General features: G+C 42.8%; 1 protein-coding gene across 3 annotated transcripts in view; it reads right to left on the reverse strand.

Annotated features, from left to right (window-relative positions):
• MLLT3 (MLLT3 super elongation complex subunit) overlaps positions 1-23,020 on the reverse strand; it is a 1,902,592-nt gene that overhangs the window by 495,740 nt on the left and 1,383,832 nt on the right. For all 3 annotated transcript variants that reach the window (XM_044061325.1, XM_044061324.1, XM_044061326.1), the window contains exon 6: positions 5,702-5,774. In XM_044061325.1, the coding sequence (XP_043917260.1) occupies positions 5,702-5,774 (73 nt within the window). The remainder of the gene's footprint in view (positions 1-5,701; positions 5,775-23,020) is intronic.

Consider the following 23,020-nt stretch of genomic DNA (forward strand, 5'->3'; position numbering starts at 1 on the left):
CGGCTGAGAGGTTGTGAATCCTGGCTATGTTTGGAATTGGAGCAGCCAAGCTGTCAGTTTGAGGGAGTGAAGGGAAGGAATAAGAGCCCCCAATGAATGGGTCAGAAGATCAGAAACCGGGTCCAGGATTCAAGGTTCTTCTGATAGATGAGGCTGAAGGAAGGGAAACCAAATTTGACGAGGCCAGTAAGGGGCTATTAAGATTATGGTCCTTCCCAGAGTCTTTGCTTTCTGTTAATACTTTGGGTATTAGAGGGAAAGGCATAAAGGAGACCCAGGGGCCAAGTGTGCACCAGTGCATCCCTTGCGGCATCCCCCAACAAGGGTATTAGGGCAAAGTAGCTGCTGCATTTCGTGATCATTGGGGTTGCAAAGAGATCACAGCAAGGCTGGCCCCATCTGCGGAAGTTCCTTCCTGTTACTTGTTTCTTTAGGGACCACTCGTGAGGCAAGAGAATTGCCCTGCTTAGCCTGTCTGCTATCACACTGGATTTCCCCGGGATGTGGGTTGCTATCAGAAAGCGCTGGGTGGAAGTTGCCCACTGCCATACTCTCAGGGTCTCTCGACACAGGGGATAAGATTTGGCTCCTCCTTGTTTGTTTACGTACCAGACCACTGACATATTGTCTGCTGAATTGCAATTGTTCCCAGAGGGAGAGAGCCTTGAAAGGACTGCAGTGCTAGGAGTATGGCTCTCATCTCCAGGACACTGATATGCAAATGAGCATCATGCTTTTTCCATGTGCCTTGGGCTGTTCTTCACTGATAATGCCCCCCCACCCTATCAAAGAAGTGTCCGTGGTCACCGTGGCTATAGGAGTGGGTAGAACAAATGGACGGCCTAGAGTTACTTGTTGAGATGTCAGCCACCACTGAAGGTCCTTCTTGTACATAGTCATTATCATGCTTTGGTGTGACATTGAAAGTTTTTGAAAGGACCATTGAGAGAACAGGAGCCACTGCAGTACTCGAATATGCATCTGACCCAGAGGAATGGCAATGATCGCTGCCGCCATCATTCCTAGCAATTTGAGTACCAATGAAACTGGGGCTTTTGTCTTTGGAAGCAGGTCTGGGATTTGTTTTCGTAAAAGACAAACTCTTTCTGGAGGAAGACTTAAGGTCACTGAGACTGTATTTAGTTCTGCTCCTATAACAACGGTCTGTTGTGATGGCGACAAGGCAGATTTTTCTGAGTTTATGGTAATCCCCAATTGATTGCAGAGATTTAAAGTTGTGTCCCTTGCATGTATGAATTGATGCCTGGTGGTGGCAGTGAGGAATCTGCTGGGACTGGTTGTATGACTTTTTCTTCCAGCAACATTTGGACCTCTAGGACTGCTTGCTCCCTGTGACTTGATGGGACGTCTGGGATTTTTTTCACAAGAGGGGGTGGTATGGCAAAGGGAATTGAGTATCCTCTGGATATGATAATTTGTACCCAGCTGTCTTTTGTTATTTTTAGCCAGGTGTCTGGGTACAAAGAAATGCGCCCCCAGACTATCCAGAGATGGATAGTCGGGCCTCCTCTCAGGAGTGCTTCCCAAAGAATTGATCTCTGTCACCCTGATTCTGCGGATCCCCTCTGCCGTGTGGATGGCATCTTCCATTATTTTCCCCTCCTCTGCCTCTAGAAGGGGGGGGGTCACCCACGAGTGTCCTGGAAAGATTCCCGAGATTTGCAGAAACACATCTTTCCACCCCCCATCCCTTTGAGGTAAACTCTAATTGGAGTAGAAAAATGTACTTTGACGGCAGACAGTCCTTCCAACTTTCTCACTCTTGGTAAGTGTTTCCTTTACTTTTGGTCCAAAAAAGGATGAGCCGTCAAAAGGGGTGTTAAATAAAGACTTAAAGGGTTCCGCAAAGGAACATAGGCACATCCAGGAATGTCTCCTAAGGGCAATTCCTGCACCCGCTGCTCTGCTCGTTCCATCAGCTGCATATGACACCTGACGCATGGAAGAATTCACAATATAATTAAGAGTAGAGTGCTGGGAAGTTACCTTGTCTGAAACCCCCACAGCTACTGAACCCTGCAGGGTATCTCCTAGTTCCTTCAGGAGATCCCTTTGTAACCTAGGGAAATGTGTGAGATAGTTCAGCGATCGAAAGACAAAAGCCTCTGAACTAAACATATGCTTCCCATATCTGTCCATGATCCTGGAATCTCTGTTAAGAGGAGCAATCGAAAGACAAAAGCCTCTGAACTAAACATATGCTTCCCATATCTGTCCATGATCTTGGAATCTCTGTTAGGAGGATGAACAGACGTAGAAGTTTCTGATAGTTCCTTCTTGGTGGCCAATGCCACCACCATGGCATCAACGGGCACTTCTTTAGTTAGAAAGGTTTTGTCTTGAGGGCAAGTTATAAATTTATTAGGCCTCCTGGGAACAGGCTCCATGGTATCTGGGGACTCCCATGCCCTTCGAGAGAGTAACTCATCAAAGGGTGAAGACACCCAAGAGGTGGAGGGTTGTGACCCAAAACCCTTCAGGAGGACTAACTCATCATCAGTAGGGTTAAGGGATTTCCAGCCACCCCTCTGTTTAAGAATTTCTAAGATATCTGTGAATGAGATATCCTCTGAGGGGGACTGTGAGGACCCTTCTGACTCATCTAAGTATCCGAAGTGATGGATTCCTGTGGGGAGTCCAGAGCTTCTTCTTGCAAAGTCTCTTCCTGGGAACCACTTCAGTGGGAGCTTCTGGAGAGGTCTCGGAAGAGCATGGCTCGCCCAATGGGGCTTCCTGAGGCTCAGGGTCTCGACGCTTTAATGGAGTCTGTGTTGTAGAGGTAGACACCAGTGCTTTAAGGGAGGGAGCTGCTGGCACTGACAGTGTGGTTGTTGGCATGGACGATACCCTCCTCATGTTCTCGAAGGCCCCCTCAGTCCCGACGTGAGGAATCCCCTGGATCAGAGGACACAAGGGACTCTCCCAGCATCAAAACAGAGGGCTCCAAGCCTGAGGTCAGAGCTGGGCTCACTCGAGCCGAGGTCCCGAGAGGCAAAGTCAGAACCGACAAGTCGATTTGACTATCATCCCTGGACCCGACCGGTGAGCGTCGGCTCCGAGATCCCTCGGTCGACACAGAAGATAACAGGGCAGTCAGGGCCAACAAACCTGAGGTAGGTGTCGGCCCAGAGGGCTCCATGATCATCAGTTCCAAGCTCTCCAGCTCCAAAACTTTGAGGGAGATCGAAGGAGGAACAGAAGACAGTGGGGGAATTTGTGTTGGCGCCGAAGTTCCAGGGGTCGGTGCCGCTAAAATTTTTGAAAAAGTGCCGGTATCTGCAGAAGCCTCTTCACCACACGATCCACATCCAAATCAGAAAGTCTACTTGAGGCCCGAAAAGAATGTGTGGATGAAGCCACAGACTGTAAGATGGGGGGTTTCAATGTAGGAGACACCGGCTCCTAACCAAAACAACAGCTGATTCTGTTGGCTGTGGAGCCGATGTTGAAGCTTTACTCGATCCGGTTTTTGAGGTCAATGGACTTTTTCTTGGCTCTGAAGAACTAGAAGACGTCTGAGTGTTTGTCATGCTTTTCCAGTGCCTCTTGGAAAGAGGATTTTAAAAGACCTCTATCCATAAGTTTCCCCTTCCTCTCATGCAACACTCTAGCACTAAAAGAGTGGCATATTGAACAGCTTTCTTGTAGGTGCACCTCACCTAAACAATAGACACAGTCAGTATGTCCATCAGTGATGGACATCTTTTGCCCACATCTTGGGCATTTTTAAACTCAGACTTGGATTTCTCTTTCTCTTGATGAGACATCCTATCAGTAACAGAGAAAAAAAAACTCTACATATGTAAGAAAAACACTCAGAAATATCCAGAGTCTCAAAGCTAATATAGAATATATATCTATATCAACACAACACACTAACTCTTAATATCTAATTATCTAAATATCAATATACTTGCCCTGTAAATAACAAAGGCTCTAACTCAAAACACACAACTATGAAGAAATATAAGATAGGGAAAAACTAAAGGCCTAAAAACGCAGCCACTTATCTAACTTATTTAAACTATTTAAATATCTAAATCTCTTAAATATGTAAATATCTAACTATCTATCTAAATATCTAATTTAAGCTTTTTTAACAAGTTTTAAATAAAAGAAACACAATAACATTCACTGGCAAGAGCTGGTGAACGTTCAATCAAGTTGCAGCAGCAAACGAGATCTGGGGGAAGAGCAATGTGCATCATGGGATAGGGAGTTGGCCTCGAGCTGGTTGAAGACCTCAAGCTTTTGCAGCTGGCCTGGTTGGAGCTGAAGACTGGCTCCGAACCCATCAGTAAGAATGAATGGCGAGATAGAACAACTTCACATCTCTAGTTATGCCCTTGATACAATACCAAGTTGGAGTTATGCCAAAACACAGCACTTTGACAAAAACATGCAGTCGCCTAGCTTTATTTATGCTCAATGTGCCCTTTTACCCTTGTTATATTCGCTTTGCTCATTTAATCTCTTTTCATGCTCATTGTACTTTTCTTGTGTTCGTTTTACTCTAAACATGCCCGTTTTGCTTTGAACACATTTGTTTCTCTTTATACATACTTGTTCTGCTTTAAACATACTAGTTTTGCTAAATATCTTAATCCTAAACATTTCTTTTAATTAATGAACCTTTTGTGCCTCTTGCTTGTTTAATAATGCAATTTGTGCCCTTGTAATGCTCCGTTTTATCTTTTTTATAAAGTAAACTGTTCATGCAAGTTTTTATTACCTTTGGTTCTTTTCTGGCTCTTTTTGTGCTCATTTCTCTAAGTTTACCTTCACTGTTATCTCTGCACATTGTGGCGAATATCAATCTCTGGAATCCCGGTTCTGTCACCATGTCTCTCATCTAGTCAGGATGTAACAGATGAGTCTTTGTGGACCTAAAACCTCTCTAAGGTTGTATCTTCTGGTATGTGTGGGTGTAGATGGTGTGGGTTTTGAAGGGCAATGAGTTGCTTGCAGTGTAGTGCAGGTGTTAACCTTCTCCTCTTGACTGTCTAGAACAATCTTGGCCAGAAAGAGCTTTGCTTCCACTTTGGCTATGTAAGTGCATCTCTTGCAGGTTGTAGTGTTGGGTGGTAGGAGGAGAGGGTTGTCTGTTTACATGAGGCAGTTGCCTCATTGCCCAAGTATGCCCAGATTCACCAGGTGGACAGGAAGCCAATCTGGTTGTCCCCTGCTATAAACAAACTATACAACAGAAGGAAGAAACTGTTGCAGAAAACAGGAAAATCCCAAGATGCAAAAATCTCCCTCACCAGCCTCAGTAATAAACAAACTACACAACAGAAGGCCTTCTCAGATGTTCTCTCTGTATTTGCCTTAATATTGCTACAACTCAATTGCTCTAGGTTGCACTGCATCTGAATTGATTGTGTTTTAGCTGCTTTTCTGTATATATATAGACTTCTCTGTATATGTAGACTAGCAGGTAAAGGTACAAACACATTACGGTTATAGCTTTTAACTTTAACTTAGATAACTTACAGACTAACTACATTCATTCTCACATGCTTAATCTCTGGCTGCATTTTCAATACGGCACTAGGTACAACACGTGCCTGCTACTTATGTATGCACATTCATCACTTTAATGCTTCTTAAAGACATATCACATGCACTACTCTACAAGGTCCATACCATCTTTAAAAATGGATTGAAAGCATGACTTTACCTGGTCTGATATGCACTGGGGCGAAACTGGAACTTGAACTTGATGTCGAGCTGGCAGGACTAGGTTGCCCAGACTTTAAAGAATAAAAACAAATTATAAAGATACATTAGAAGACTAATACATTACATTTAAATGCCTATCAAGTATAAAGCAATATAGTTGCTATGGTACCTGTGAAAAAGAAATGGAAAATCTGCTGACCACTCTGCTTAAGAACTTTTCATGCATGTTTCTAAATCTTATGCTGATTTACAAGAATAAATATATAAAAAAGTAGAGCAGACATACGAGTTACACACTGCAAAGGAATAAACTAAAAGAACAAAACTTCACCTATCCATCGATTCCTGACTACCTTATTCCTAGAGCAAAAGCAATTTACATCAAATTACAATCCCAGAAAAGAAAATCAGACCATTTTAAGTTTCATGATAAAGTCTTATTCCATGCATTTCGAACAGTTTTTACTTTGTCTAAACCAAAGCTAAAATACTACGAAGTTTGGTTCAGGATTAGTGCTGAACATTGTAAAGGTTTGTTAGCAATTCTGCAAATGTTGCTTCCAGTCCACATTTAACATTTTAGAGCAAAACAGAAAATAATTGGAAAGCAGATCCTATTTCCTGGTAAAGTCGATACACTCCATACTATACCTGTCAATGAACAACCACAGTGTGATTTATCTTTCAAGGTCATACTTAAATGGATTAAAATTCAGACCAAATCGTTCAAAGCTAAAGAGAAACTACAAGCTATGAACAACCCTTCCTTCTCTGAGTGCATTGTTAATGTATACACGGATAACTTTTATGTAAAATTGTAATGAAGACTTAAATGTTCCTCCTTATGTGTCACATTTCCTGGCTATTCAGCTTTCTGACGCACTAAGTTAGAAATGCACAAAATGTCACGCTGTTTTACTTGGGAATTTGTCACTCTGGTTCCTTACATCATATTACCGATCATACTTCAAGTTTTGGTTCAGAGTGACATGCTAACAGCTCTGCCTTTTTTCTTTTACATCAATGCCATAACACAAATCTCTGCTGGAGTAAACAATCCAAAGTACTGTTGTATGGCAGGATGAAGTTTGCCTTTAACACTAGTTACTCAGTTATGTTACTTGTGAAGTCAGGCTCCACTGAAAAGAAGCTGGACATCACTGGCTGAAAGAGACAGGAAAAGAGGAACAAGGTCCTAAATTTAAAAAATACTAGCTTTTACAAAGGCAGTTTAACTTAGCTACTATTTGCAGCTGACAGAAAGAGTATGGAAAAGGTAAAGAAAAATGAACAGCCACTGAAAAAACAAATGATTTATCTTTATATACTGAATGGGAAAAAATAAGGTATTCTCTATGAACTGTAAAAAGTAAGATTCATGTAATAGTCAATAAAACAAACACGTGTATGTACACATTATAATTGAGCTTTCAGAAAATCAAAATTCACATGGTCATGACCATATGTTTCACTTTCCAAAAACATGAATGTAAAAAAAATAAATACAAAAATCTCAAAAAAGGAAATTAAATTCCCTGATCCCTTATGTACAGCGATCTACACAAATGTTTTAACAGGAAATTCATATATATATATATATATATATATATATATATATATGTGTGTGTGTGTGTGTGTGTGTGTCTGTTACATTACTGAAATTTCAAATAATCGAAAATCAAAGTAGCGAGATCACAACACCGAAACGGCATAAGAGCAAACATTTAGTTTCCCAAAGTTCAAAACAGGGAAACAGCGCCGGTTTCAAAAAAAAAAAAAATATTTATATATATATATATATATATATATTCTAACATTTTTGCAGGAGGGCTAACATCCCCTGCATCCCGCCCACCACCTGCAAATGATATATACCAACTTTGAGTTTGCACTACAGTGAGGAAAAGGGTACATTTCCTGATCCTCACTGTACTGCGATCTCCATTTAGAAGCTCTGAACGCTGTGGAACATGCACAGCTGCTGTTTCGTTGTTTTGAACTTTAGGAAACTAAACGTTCAGTCTTATGCCGTTTTGGTGTTGTCGTCTTGCTCCTTTGATTTTGGATTATTTGAAAATTTGGTAATGTAAATATACACAAGCTTGTGCAGATGTGTTTACATTGCATACATTTATACACTTAAACCCAGCTGGTTTCCATGGAGCAAGAGTTATTTTTTCTAACACAATATTTAAGATCTCAAGGAAAAGTACCCTGTTTCCTAAGCCATAGTGGCCTCCAAATGGGATGCACTACAGGAGCCAGGAGAAACTGACAGATGATCCAGGAGTTGGAATGAAAACTTCAGAGAAGTCGTCAGCATAGCCGGCCTAAGGCATAGACCAACTAGGTGGCGCCTAGGGTGCCACTCTAGCAGGGGCACTTTTCCAGTATTTATTTGGTGTAGGTAGACCAGGATGGGGGAACCAGGTGGTGAGGTTTGGGGGGGGGGATCATGGAGCCCTTTTGCCTAGGGCACCAGTTGACCTAAGGCCACTCCTGGTCGTCAGTATCAGACCAAATGAGAGAGAAGGATGTTTGATTATTGTCAAAATAACATTTTTCAATGCTTTTCTCTCTCTCTCTCTCTCTCTCTCTCTCCTCGAGTGGGGAGGGCCACTGAAGAGAAGAACAATGCCACAGTTACATGAGCGAGGTCCTGCAGACGTCTACTCCAAGTTAATGCAAATGGAGTTTAGCCCACATCTAATGACCCTTTGGGATGACCAACTGACAAACACTACACAATTTAATGTCATGTTCAGCCCCTAAACAAACAATTAGAGTAAAAGTCCTTGTACAGCTTTTGGCATCCACAATCACACTTCTCTTTTCTGAAAGTTGTAAAAAAATAGTAAGTGCCCTCATTGGGATACTTACTTGCCTGTGCACTTTCCAATGAAGTCAACCGTATGGATAACTTGATGTGAAGCTAAAGAGAGTCTGCAAATATGGACTAGTGGCAAGAAAGCTCTGAGTTTTGGTACACACAACTTCCTTATAACATGCTAAGGTGCCAACAATAGTTACCCTCACTTTTTTGTGCTGGTTCCTCCATGGCTTTATGCTTACAAATAACTGGAAAGAAAGGGTTAGGACTTGCATTTCTGGTGTTTACTACACATGACTTTTTTAGGATGGGATGGTGAACCTAGTACAGATGAATGCTGTTTACAGGAAACAAAAGATGAAGTAGACAGTTCAAGAATCTTTAGCAAACAAAGCTTTCTCCAGTATATATCTTACAGTGATAATTTTTACATCTGAAATTTGACTGAGAATGCTTCTTAATGGTATGCTATTTCCATAAATAGTACATGCAGGTGTTGCGCCTGTCTCTAGGTAAAAATCCTCTTACTAAATGCACAGTGATGAAATTACTTGCCTGTTTGTCACATATCAAAAGGGCTACAGCAAAAAAAAACAAAAAAAAACAAACAAGGATTCATAGACTTTCCAAGATTCCAAGGCCAGTGAGTCTTAATTCACATCTTGCCAGTACCTTTTCTCAGATGTGTACCTCCCTTCTCCAGACGGGCTATTACCAGTCAATTTCAAAGTCATCTAGATTATGTTTAAAAGAATATATTGAAATTGCACTGTTTAACATGCAGGGGGAGCTTATTTGAGAGGTTTAGGATGTGCTGTTTATAAAGCTGTTCCTCCACTGTGTTTTACATATATGTATATTGATGAAGATTTATGGTTCTAGTACTTGTGGAAATATCGGACTTGAGGAAATACAGGAGATCCAGAAAGACTGGGTTTCTAATGGAGCAGTAAATGAGACAGTTCCTTCTTGAAAAGTCTACAAGACACTGAATAAAAGGATAGCGTGCTTCTAGCCTCTCTTGGTACCTCAGGGACATTCAGTCTGTGATCTTAATGGTCAAGAAATTGTTAGGGCCTTTCTACTTCTTTCACATGTTTAGTGAGACAGGGAATGCTGTACTCGATTATTGGCCTGATAAATAATAAAATTATAATAATATATATTTAATATATTTAAATAAATATATTATTTAATATAGTTGTTGTTGTATCTTTTGGCTTTTCCCGGTTAGGGGTCGCCACAGCGGAACTCCGGTCCGCTAATGATTGACAGTAGATTTTTACGTACCGAGTTGCCAGCCCTGGCGCACAACCTTCAACGAAGGTATGCCCATTCACGCATGTCTCCACAAAGAAGACGCTTTATCTGAGAATCGAACAGGACGTCTTACTGTGAGGCGACAACGCTACTGCAGCACCACCACCGCAGTTATTAATTATTTAATATAGTATATATATTTAATAATTATATATAATAATAATAATAATAGTATAAGGCCTTACCTTTTTAGATCTTGATAATATCCCTTTGGCAATCAGGCTGGGCTAAATAAAAGGATCTGCTGACCACCATTGTCACATGATGGTCAAAAAACAGGGAGCTATCAACCCAAGTACCTCAGTCCCCAACTACATTTTTGTTTTGTAGTGGTGTGTTGCCTATGCAGTACGATGAGGGGAGGGACTGTCTAGCAAGCACAATGATACTACAAACTTTTTAGCATTTAGTTTGAGCCTAATTTTTGGAGACAGGATTTATTAGGGAGAGTTTTTTTCTGGACGGTTTGATTCTCTGTTTGGAGTTCTGTTCTGAGAGGTAAACACCATAAAGACCAGGTCCTAACACCAAGCCCTGCGGGTCACTGCTGGTCAGTTTGTTAACAGCAATGTGACAGAAGGTTGCTAGTGGTCTAATCCATTTACTTGTTCACAATAATGAAGTTAATAAACAAAAACAATGTTAATATGGGTTACCATTTATCAGTTACTGCTCTAGTGCTACAGCACAAATGACTAGTTTTTCTCTAGAAGTACTGATGAAGATATTGGCTAAAGCTGCTTCATATGAAGAATGAACCAAATGATGCAAAAAGAGTAGCAGTGACAGACCAACAATAGGTTCTTAGGTTGGTACTAGACTATCGGCCCTAGGGCCTATACAAGCCCAGCCATAACAATTCCCTGGATATTTCTTCTGACAATATTTACTTCCCTGGACCCCTGTCTAGCAGAACAACTGACATGATTCCCGGGGAGAATTTCCTATCTCCCATCCAATCGTCAAGGTTCCTTTTGAAGAGGGCCAAGGAGGCGCTCTGCTTGACATGTATGGGCAGTCTATTCCAGAGTATGGGGAGTCTCTGGGTTAGGAACCTATCCCTCCAGCATGTTTTGTTCACTGTGATGACAAGGTTTAGATCCCTGGAGTGTGTGGCTATGCCTAACAGCTCTGGGTTTGACATGGCCTTGTATGTTAAGCAGAGATCGCCTCTGAGTAGACGATATGCCACAGAGTAAAGCTGGAGTTTTTTTTAGACAGTCAGCATATGGCATCTGCTTTAGGCCTATGATTCATTTAGTGAGGTATTTCTACTCTTGCGCAAGGGGCACCTAACGGTTTGAAAATCAGGCTGAATGATGAATATGTATTAGTCAGTTTGTAATAATACTGTTGCAGTGTTTGCCTGCCTTGAAGAGCTTCTTAATTATGACAGCTACTTCCAACTGTACTCAATTATATCAGTGTCAAGATAGAAGACGAATGACATTTTTACTTGAAAATCCTGTGAAATGTTATCTATGTAACATCTTTCATGGTTTCACCCAATACAGCAAACACTGCTCAGGTGAGCAGTTCCACACAAATGCTATGAACTGCAACATTTGTATTTTATAGAGTAAGGAAAACGTTAAATGTAATGTACAATAGTGGGTACATGCTCTGTTCAGTGGAACAACAATCACCTCTGTTACTCATGTCTGACCTACAAAACAGATCTGTCACTTTTTAATATGAAACTTGAAACTGCATTCATGCTTTACCTGCAGCAAAGGTGTGGTTCTGCAGACAAAACCAAAGGGCACTAGACTACAATAAACTTGTTTGTTTGTTTGTGTCTTTCGGCTTTTCCCGGTTAGGGGTCACCACAGCGGAACTCCGGTCCGCTAATGATTGGTAGTGGATTTTTACGTACCGGATTACCAGCCCTGACGCACAACCTTCAACGAAGGCACGCCTCATTCACGTATGCCTCTACACAGAAGACGCTCTAGCTGAGAATCGAACGGGACAACGTCTTGCTATGAGGCGACAACGCTACCGCAGCACCACCACCGACTACAATAAACGATGGCACCATAAAACTACACCTGCATCTACATGAAACTTGATCCTACGCAGTTTGGCTTTGTTAAGGGCAGATCCTGCCTCTTGAACCTGGTCGATTTCTTTGAAACAGTCACCAAGGCCATTGACAAGGGGAAGGTGGTCCACACAGCCTACCTGGACCTCGCAAAAGCCTTTGATACAATACCCCACTCGGGCATTATAGGTAAGCTCACCAGCTTAAATATAAACCCCTATGTCACTAGATGGATTGCAAACTGGCTCAAGGACAGAACCCACATGGTTAGAATAGCTGGAGCCATGTCAGACTCCAAACCAGTTACAAGTGACGTCCCACAAGGCTCAGTCCTGGGACCTCTCTTGTTCGGTATATATTTCTCAGAGGTACAGGCCAACATGGAAGGACTGTGGCTGACCAAGTTCGCAGATGACTGCAAACTGGGCGCCATAATAGACTCTCCAGCCGACACAAGCATCCTCCAAAAGGGCCTCATAGAAACAGACAACTGGTGGCAGAGCCATGGCCTCAAGCTAAACGCCAAAAAGTGTATGGTCATCCCCTTTGGCAAAAACAAAGTGCCCACAAATTACCACATAGGTCATAATTCATTAAGTACAGAAGAAGTAATTAGGGACCTGGGGACCCAAGTTGATAGCAATCTCTCATTTGACAACCACGTGGCCAAAGTGGTTAGAAAAACATTTTATATAGCCCACCTAATCATGAAGGGATTCACATCTAGATCAAGGGAGGTCATCGTGCCTCTTTACTCATCCCTCATTAGGCCCATAATTGAGTACAATGCCCCTTTTGGGATGTACCTTACCAGACACCTGCAGCAACTGGAAAGACCCCAAAAGTACCTCACCAAGAGGATCAAGGGGCTCAAACAGATGCCGTATGCTGCCCGGTTAAAGAAACTCCAGCTCTACTCAGTGGCATACCGCCTGCTCAGAGGCGATCTGTGCCTGACGTATAAAGCCATGTCCAACCCGGAATTAATGGACATGCTGCACCTCAGAAAATCCAAATCCCATCGAGCTACGCGCTTGAGGGACTTGAACCTTAGCACTGAAATAAATAGGACATGCTGGAGGGACAGATTCATAACCCAGAGGCTCCCTTCACTCTGGAATAAAATCCCAGTCCAGGTTAGGCAGAGTCCCTCACTGACTCTCTTCAAGAGGAATCTTGATGAGTTGATGGGAGATCGTAGGTTTACCCCGGGTATCACTTCTGTGTCACTGTTAGGCAGAGGCACAGTATACTAACCTTGAAAAAGGGCATAGCAAAATTAATTTAATATGGGTGGCGAAAGCCATACACACTCTGGCTAGGCTTATAAATGCCCTAGGGCAGATAGCCTAGTATGAACCTATATATTAATTAATTTATATATTTTAAAGGAGAACTGTATTTATTTTCTAACAAAGTTTTCACTGAGATATGGCCTGCTATAAGGAACACATATAAAGCCTGTAAATGTATCACGAACCTGACATGTTTTAGACTACAGCAGGCAGGAGGTATCCTACAAGGGTGGATGCTGTCAAGGTGATTATGGTCAATGGACAGACTTTGCTTTGTGAACTCTTTAAATTTATGAAACAAGCAAAAAATAAAGTAGTTAACTGAGAAAGGTGTATGCGATTCAAATCTTAAAATGTGAAGCACTCTTCTGATACATTGTGTTTTTTTCCAGATCTGAATGCAGATTACCACTCACCCTGCTGAGCTGTGACACCTCATGTAACTTGAAGCAATACTTTCTCACTAAACAACACAGTCTGACAGTTTTACAGGCCTAATTCCAAGGACTTTGGTATTTATGGCCTTTATTCACTGAGAGCATTTGGATTCTCATCCCTGCTTATTTATGGCTAAATAGATATTTTATGGGAATGAAATTAGCTTGAAGGAGGTCCTTTAAAAAAAGTGTGAAGGACAGACCTGTCAAAGAATTCCTCTGTTCTTTCACTGCTATCCCACCCCACCCCCAAACCACACAACAGCTCACAAAAATATACATCTCTACTGCCCATTACGGCAACGGCCCCTGGAAGACTTACAACATTCCAGAGGACTCTTCAACAGAAGCCTCCCACTGTCACAGAGGAAATGGTGGCATCTTTTATATTGTTTTTTACTCTATGACCATGTATTTTTAAGCAGCAGGAGGTGCACTGCAATAATGCCTTGGGTGCATGCCTCAGCCAGTTCCTACTATTTACCTAGGGTAACAAAGACAGTGTGGACTGCAAACTTCCATACAAACATAAATGCCAGAATCACACTAATTTGTTTTAGTCTAGTGTAGAATGTGCTCACCTTCTGTCACAAAGTGCACACAACACGCAGGGACAGATTTGTTATAGCTGAAGAACAGGGCAAACATTTTTTATAGTATATTTTGTAACTTACTTTGGCTACAAGGTGTTGCCTGCCACTGAAGAACCACCCACTGCAAAGGACAATGGAAATGCAAAATGAACCAGTAAAAAAATTTTTTAACATAATGAAACACTGAATATAAGACAGCAATTACAGCTGTATACAGAATGAAACACCTTCAAGCTTACTAAAGTCTAATAACCATAACGCTGTTTAAGGATACACAGACACAGGGGCAATATAAACAGACAAACTCTACAGTGACCCAACAAGAGTACCAGAAGCAAGCGTAAACAAAAAAAATGACAGGCGGAAAAATAAAACTCAACCAAATTATACAACCAAGCAAAATGCTCCTACCACAAGAACAATAAACTTGTACAGTGAAACAGCAGTGGCATAATTAATGACTAGTGACTCTTCACCTGATTTACTGGGGGGGTCAGGGGGCACACATACCATTACATACTATTTACAAAATTTAATGAATCACAGTTGCACAACAGTCGTGGTGGTGGTGCTGAGGTAGCATTGTTGCCTCACAGTAAGATGCTGTCTGGTTTGATTCTCAGCTAGAGCGTCTTCTGCGTGGAGACATGCGTGAATGGGCGCACCCTCACTGAAGGTTGTGCGTCAGGCCTGGCAAGCCGGTACGTAAAAATCAACTACCAATCATTAGCGGACGGGAGTTCCGCTGTGGCGACCCCTAACCGGGAAAATCCGAAAGACACAAACAAACAGTTGCACAACAGTAGAGAGAAACATGCTGAAGATAGAACTTCAATAGAATTTAAAATAGAAGAAGAAGATAGAAGCTCAACATCATCATCAGCCTTATAGGCCTGTATCTGCAAAGCAACTTGCAGGAGACAAAAGTCCTTTTCAACAAAACAAACCTCAATGACAGAACACAATCAAAAGAAGGAAAGTACAGTTTTGTACCTACCATAAATGTAGATGTCCGAGAGGTATGCATCTGCAGTCCTAACAAATGGGTTGTCCTGCCTCAGGCAGCCCTTCGGTCGGCCGGATTCCAAAGTCTGGGTCTGGCCTCGGCTGATGTCGCACTTCACCTGACGTCATAGCTGCAGTTCAGCGGGTATAAAGGCATCAGCCGACGCCATTTTCCTCAGTGTTTCTTGCCCCAGATGCCAGGTGCCCTCTAGGAAGGCTAAATTTGGCTAAATGCAAATGTTTCCAAATAACAGAGAGCAAATAAAAATAAACATGTATATACATATATACAAACAAATACACCATAATAGATTCCCCCAGCTAGCTACAAGATGGGCAAATACCCTAGGAGTACCACAGAGGGGAAGGAGGGAGGGTAATCCTGACTGCAGATGCACACCTCTCGGACATCTACATTTATGGTAGGTACAAAACTGTACTATGTCCTTCAAGGATGCATCTGCAGTCCTAACAAATGGGTAGAATACCATAGCCAAACTGGGGGAGGAGGTACTAATAAGATTATGGTGTTGTTAAGATCCTTTGTAAAACAGCAGTGGCAAAACCTGCACGGGATCTGGAGTATAAAGGTAGATTATAATGCTTGGCAAATGTATGCACGGAGCTCCAAGTAGCAGCCTCTAAAATGTCTTTGGTAGCCACTCCTCGTAAAAAAGCTGTAGTAGTGGCTGTAGCCCTTGTGGAGTGAGGTCTGATGTTTTCTGGAGTTGTCTTTCCATGATAAGAGTAACAAAATCTAATGCATTTTCCTATCCATTTTGAGATTGTCTGTTTTGAAATTGCTTTTCCTTCCATTCCTGTTGCATATGCTGCCAGTAGCTGGTCAGTTTTTCTATTGTTCTTGGTTCTGTCCAGGTAGTAGCGCAATTGCCTATGCACATCCAAGGTATGTAGTAATCTTTCTCCCCTGTTCTGTGGGTTGGGGAAGAATGTAGGTAGGTGGATAGCTTGGTTTAAAGATACCCTGGAGACCACCTTTGGCATAAAAGTAGGATTAGTTCTCATGGACACTCTATCTTGATGGAAGATAAGGAAGGGCTGTACTGCCATTAATGCCTGTAATTCAGAAACCCTTCTTGCTGAAGTGATTGCAAGCAGAAAAGCAGTTTTCCATGATAAGTACTGTAATTCTGCTGTTGCTGCTGGTTCAAAAGGAGGGAGTGTCAACTTTTCTAGCACAAAGTTCAAGTCCCATGCAGGCAATGGTGGCTTCCTTGGTGGCTTTACATTTTTAATTCCTCTCAGAAACTGCCTGAGTAGAGGATGAGAGAAGACTGGAGGGTCCATGTTGTATTCTGCTGAAATAGCTGACGCATGAATCTTAATGGAAGAATAGGACAGGCCATTGTGGAAAAGCTCTGCTAAGTATTCCAGGATGTTAGCTATGTTTACCAGTGACACATTTCTCCTTTTGCTGCACTCCAAATGAGATATCTTTTCCATTTTGCTGAATAAGTTTTCCTTGTTGAGGGTCTGCGAGCCTCCAAGATAATGTCTTTAACCCTTTGAGATAAAACTGGGTTATTTTGTCTTATGCAATGTTCCAAGCAGCTAGCTGCAGCATTTTCAAGTTTGGATGCAGGGTTTTGAAGTTGTTCTGTGTTAGCAGTAAGGGAACTAGGGGCAGAGGCCATGCTTGTTCCCGAGACATACTCCTCAGTAATGGGTACCAATGCTGCCTCGGCCATTCTGGAGCTATCCGGATGATCCTTGGGCGGTCTTCTTTGATCTTCAATAGCACCTTGTGCATCAAAGGAAGAGGTGGAAATGCATATGCTGTCAGGTTTTCCCAACTGAAAGATAGGGAGTCCACCTTCCAAGCAAGTGGGTGGTATGTCCTTGTGCAGAATTTTTTCAATTGGTGGTTGTGTGGGGATGCGAATAAGTCTATTTCTGGTAGTCCCCATTTCCTTGTAATGGATTTGAAGATGTCTGGATGCAGCATCCATTCGTGGGCATCCGTGGTAGTTCTGCTTAGGATGTCTGCTAGTATATTTTCTTTTCCTGGTACAAATATTGCCTGGAGCTGAATGTTGAGGCTCAGGGCCACATTCCAGAGGTCCATTGCCATCCAGCATAGAGGATATGAATGTGTGCCTCCCTGTTTGTTGATATACCACATAACTGTGGTGTTGTCCGTCCTTATCAGCAATTGACCCTGTTGAAGAAACGGTCTGAATGTCTGAATTGCCAGTTTTACTGCCAGCATCTCCTTTTGATTTATGTGTAGGTTCAGCTGGTCTTGAGTCCATAAGCCTTGTATGCACTTGTCCAGCATGTGTGCCCCCCAACCGAGGTCTGAGGCGTCCGTGGTGATAGTCTGGCTTGGTTGAGGGCTGTGGAAGGGCAGTCCTTTGTTCAATTGACAGGCCTGAGCCCATCATCGGAATTCTTGCTTCAGGCATGGAATTATTGGAATTTGGGTTTCTAGGCTGTGCTTGTGCTGAGACCATAAATTCCTTAGGTACCATTGCAACTTCCTCATATGTAGTCTGGCATGTGGAATCAATATTATGCAGGATGCCATGTAACCCAGGGCTTGTAGGACTTTCCCTGCTGTTAGCTTGTTCTGCGTTGTTAATGCCATGAAATAGAGAGGAAGGTGTTTCTGCTTTTCTGCTGTGAGGGATGCCATTTGATTTGATGTGTCCAGTTCTGCACCCAAGAAAGATATCCTTTGGGATGGTATCAGCCTTGACTTTTTTATACTGACTGTGTATCCCAGGGCTTGCAGTAGATGAATGACCTTTTTCAAATCTTTTGCTAATTTGTTTTTGTTGTCCGCTTGTAACAGGCAGTCGTCCAGGTAAGGGTAAATTTGAATATCCTGAAGCCTGCAATGAGCAATTACTGATGCCAGACATTTCGTGAATACTCTGGGCGCAGTAGATAAGCCAAAAGGCAATGCTGAGAATTGATAATGCCCTGATCCTGCAAGAAATCTGAGGTATCTTCTGCAATTTGGTCGTATGGGGACGTGCAGGTATGCCTCCTTGAGATCTAGAGTTACCAGCCAAGACTCCTTGCCCAGCATGGGAAGAAGCTGCTGTAGGGTCAGCATCTTGAATTTTGGAACAATGAGATATGTGTTCAGAGCGGACAGGTCGAGAATAGGTCTCCATTGGTTTTCTTTTCTTGGCACCAGGAAAAGTCTGGAGTAAAATCCTTGCCCTTGTTCCATAGACGGTACCTTTTCTATAGCTCTCATCCTTATTAAGTGGTCTATTTGTTCTAGAGCTTTTGTCTTTTGATTTGGAGGTAGGTTTGGCATTCCTCTCTTCCTTGGTAGAGTATGGAAGTGAAACCTGTAACCTTTGTCTATTGTCTGTAAAATCCATTTGTCTCCTGTAATGTAATGCCAGTTTACTGAAAATAAGGCTAGCTTTCCGCCTAAGGGTGCTTCTAGTTGTTCCCTTGTAGGCGGTTTCAGAGCCAAGTCACTGTGATTGTCCTGTGGAAGTGGTAGTGGCTGGATCTGTGGCAGTACTTCGCTGGTTGTTAGGCTGCCACTGACGTCCCCTGTAGGCACCTCTGGATTGACCTCTGCCTCTTGGGCGCCTATTCCTGCCTCTCTGTGCTCTGGTGGTGTCTGGAAAGGACCAATTCTTGGAAGGCCAGGTCCTGCTAAACCTTGGAGGCTGGACCTGTAAGAAATCCTTGACTGTCTGGACAGATTTTGCTTTCTCTTCCACCTTCTTCAGCACCTGCTGTGCAGGGGAGCCAAACAAATTGTGTTTATCCATGGGAGCATCTAGGAGCTTTGATTTTACATGGTCTGGTAAGGACTGCTCTTTTAACCATGCATGCCTTCTGATCACTGTACCAGTCATAGCTGATCTAAAGGAAGCCTCCAGTGCATCATAGCCGCATTTTAAGGAATGATTACTGACCTGCTGAATGTTATGTACCATTTCCTGAACAGACTTTCTGTCTAATGGTTCAGGCGAGGACAGTTTTTTAGTTAACTGATCTAACATAAATTCCTGATACTGAATCATGTGGAATTGACAGTTTAAGGCCCTAGCCGAAAGAGTAGCAGAAGTATAAACTTTTTTACCCCATCTCTCTAAGGCCCTAGATTCCCTTTCAGAGGGGAGGGTTTTTTGGCAGAGGTAGCTGCTACAGCCTTGGGTCCCTGTGAAATAGTTTCAGGATCTGCAAAAGGAGCCTTATACAAATGATAATGTGTGTCCGGAACCCTGTAGTACCTGTCGGGCTTAGCAGGGGCCGGAGGAAGTGTATCAGGAGCAGTACAAGCATCATTAAATGCATCATCCACAACAGTAAGTACTGGAGGAATGGCTAAAGGCCTATGCTGTGGCAAATGCAAAAAGGTCCTAAGCCTTTTCCTAGAGTCTGAAAAATCCTGGCCCTGCCATTGAAATTGTTCCCTCATAGCATGCAAGGTTTCCCCAAAAGAAAATTCCTCAGGCGGAGAGGCAGAAGGAATGGAGTCTTCTGCATCAGAGTCCTCATAAGGAGAATAAGGGCCTTCTGGAAGGTTTGTATTTTCTGAATCATCAGAGGAGTAATCTGTAGAAACTGGCTCAGGGGGCTCTGCTCTAGGCCTCTTCTCTGGAGGTGGGTGAGAGGCCCTGTCAGGGTGAGTCTGGGATTCCCCTGATCAAAGAAATGAGATCTTCAGCTAGACTAAGCATTTGAGTACTAGAGCTAGGCCTGTAAGAGGGGGTCTTAGCAGGCACAGTCTTGGTTGATTTTGCTGCTTTAGCCCTGGCAAAAGCCTTAATTGACATGGATGCAGGTGGCCTAGCAGCTCCACGTGCAGGAGTAGATATATCTAAAGGGATAGTATCAGATAAATCCTGTGAACCTGTAAGAGCAGGTGGAATTTCAGTAGCAGATTCAGCCATGCTGGATGAGGCCTCGGTAGGAGGCAAGCTTTCGGCCGAAGGAAGAACCGAGGACTCGGTTTCAGCCGAAACCGAGACACTCGCGGTTGACTTAACCGCGGTTTCGGCCGAAACCGCGGAATGCGAGTGTCGGTCCTTTTCCTTGCGCTTTTTAGCTAATTGTGAAGTCGGAGTTTCCGACGGCATGTTGTAAGCAAAAGCGGAGCCGAAAAACTCCTCAGCAAATTCCGACCGACGTCTAAGTGTCCGTCGGTTGAAAGAAGCACAGGCTAGACAAGCTGCTACGTCGTGGTCTGGGCCTAAACAAGGTAGGCAGTAAGAGTGGAAATCTTTATGAGGTATTTGTTTCCCACAAGTTAAACAGTTATTCACTTTTTCTGACATCGGCTGAGGCAAGAAAGAGTCCCCAACGGGTACTTAGCTTTTTAGAAGTCTTCGGTAGTAGCAATCTCTGGTTCTGACCGACCGGCACTTGCGAACAGCTTCTGCTTCGGGCGCCACGCGGCAAGAAAGACTGAGGAAAATGGCGTCGGCTGATGCCTTTATACCCGCTGAACTGCAGCTATGATGTCGGGTGAAGTGCGACATCAGCCGAGGCCAGACCCAGACTTTGGAATCCGGCCGACCGAAGGGCTGCCTGAGGCAGGACAACCCATTTGTTAGGACTGCAGATGCATCCTTGAAGGACATCTGCGAAATGGAGCAAAAGTTCTTGCGGTATTATTCTATACGTTTCATAAACTGTTACTGCAGACATGTCCGACAGATAAAAACATGCATATATATATAAATATATATATATATATATATATATATATATATATATATATATATATATATATATACACACACACACACACACACACACATATACATATAGGTAAACATGAAATGACATGAGGAAAATAACCCGCAGCACTGTAGGCACCACTTGTCATGATGCTCAAGGTAGGTCCCGAGCTGGGCAAGGGCATTTTAACTTTCCTAAATGAAAATATAATTACTGGTCTGGGTACCTGAATTTTGTCTGTGACTTAAAACATACAAGCTGGAAAGAGAGATGAGTGTCCCAGAGACTGCCCCTCCTAAGGAACAGGCTTCCCCCATCCATGTGAAGCTGAGTTTATCCATTACCCAGTTTATGCACAACGTAGACTAGTGGATGGGGAACAGGAAAATTTATACCAGGCCTGGTACCCATATCTTCTAATGGACAGAGGTAGCTTATAAATTCCTGGTCCTCGATGTCCTATTTGGATACAGGACATCATTACTCTTTCGGGAAAACTTCGCTAGGCTTAGACAGGCCACCCAGGTCATTAGCCTAGTATCAATCTATAAATCTACACTGCAGTTGCATTCTACATATTGCAATAAACAAAAAATACTCACAAATGGCCCAATTCCAGCTTGTCTTGGTGACTAAGTACAGTTCAAGCAGCCATTCTAGCTGGGACTCTTGATTTTTTCTGACTCTAATCTTTACCACTTCCATAAATATGCATGGCCTAGTGCCTCCAGTGAAGCTTTACAAGGCTAAGTTGTATTTTAAACTGAAACTAAAACTAAGAAAATATGCCAGACTGATAAATCCTGGATGCATAAAGAAAAACTCAAAAGAACAGCAAAACCCATAAGGCAAGGAAGCACATCTGTTTGAAAGGATTCAGTAACTGGGAGGGTAGAACTTTGGGGTGGAAGGACAGAGGTGGGTATATTATGTGTCAGATGCCACAAGAGGCTGGGAAAAAGTGTGGTTCATCAGGACTGTAGAAGGAACGGCACAGAAAAATCCTGGTATTACTATACAAGCACTGACAAATTATTTTAATCAGTTGAAAGAGATACCAAAAGTGTGTGACTCAGTAAAATGTGAAGGTCCAGACAGAAAGAAGCTTCTAAACCTATCACACAGTAAGAAAAGGCATTAGTACAGGCAATATATGGCAGTGGACTATATACATTAATTTGTTCATGCAGACAAACTACATAGTTGAATGCGGAGATTCTCCCCCCAAATGCCTCCAGAGGTAAACAGTCGGGCAAGCCTTCAGGGGTACTGGGAGTTCTTACCTAAAAAGGGCTCCTGAAATCCCTGATTTTGCAGACCCCCCCTCAACCTCTGGCATCAGCGAGATTTGAAGAGGCCTCTTCTGTCACAGCCTCCCCTGTCTTAGGTGGAGTCAAAGGGTTGATTCTCAGGCTTCAAAACTCAAAGATTTGGATCCCTTCTGATTCCCTCTGTAGGATCTCCGCGAGGTCTCAAATGTGCTGCTTATGGCAGACAGTGACTCAGTTCACAGCTAAATAACTTATTTTCCACTGTAAAGTACAAATAAGGCAGAACTACCATAGAGATGTTTGTGAAGGATGCCTTAAAATTGTCCACTAAGTCCCAAAGGCATAGTCTGGAATAATGTCTCATGTTACAGCCCATGTTCACTACCCTAGCTGCCCCAATGGCTGCGTTATGCAGAAGTTGCTTAAAGAGTTTAAGAATGTTTAGCAAGTTCCTTGTCACTGTGATCTCCTCAGGCTTTGTCCCTATCAAATTGTGCACTGCTACAATCATTCCTCTCCACAAAGGAGGAGCGACTACAGACCCCAGGAATTATCACCCAATTAGCCTGACGAGTCTGACATACAAAGCTATGGAACGCATCATCATGGACCTAATAAACAAGGATATAGAGAATCTCCAAACTCTGGATCCTGCACAGTTTGGTTTTGTGAAGCGTAGATCATGCCTGCTTAACTTGGTCAACTTCTTTGAGTCAGTCATCAGAGCTGTGGATGAAGGCAAGGTGGTTCATACAGCCTACCTTGATCTGGCCAAGGCCTTTGATAACATTCCCCACTCAGGAATCATAGAAAAACTCATGAAGCTAGGCATAAACCCCT

The sequence above is a fragment of the Protopterus annectens genome, chromosome 2.part0, assembly GCF_019279795.1.
Source record: "Protopterus annectens isolate FY-2018-M chromosome 2.part0, PAN1.0, whole genome shotgun sequence".
Lineage (NCBI taxonomy): Eukaryota > Metazoa > Chordata > Ceratodontiformes > Protopteridae > Protopterus > Protopterus annectens.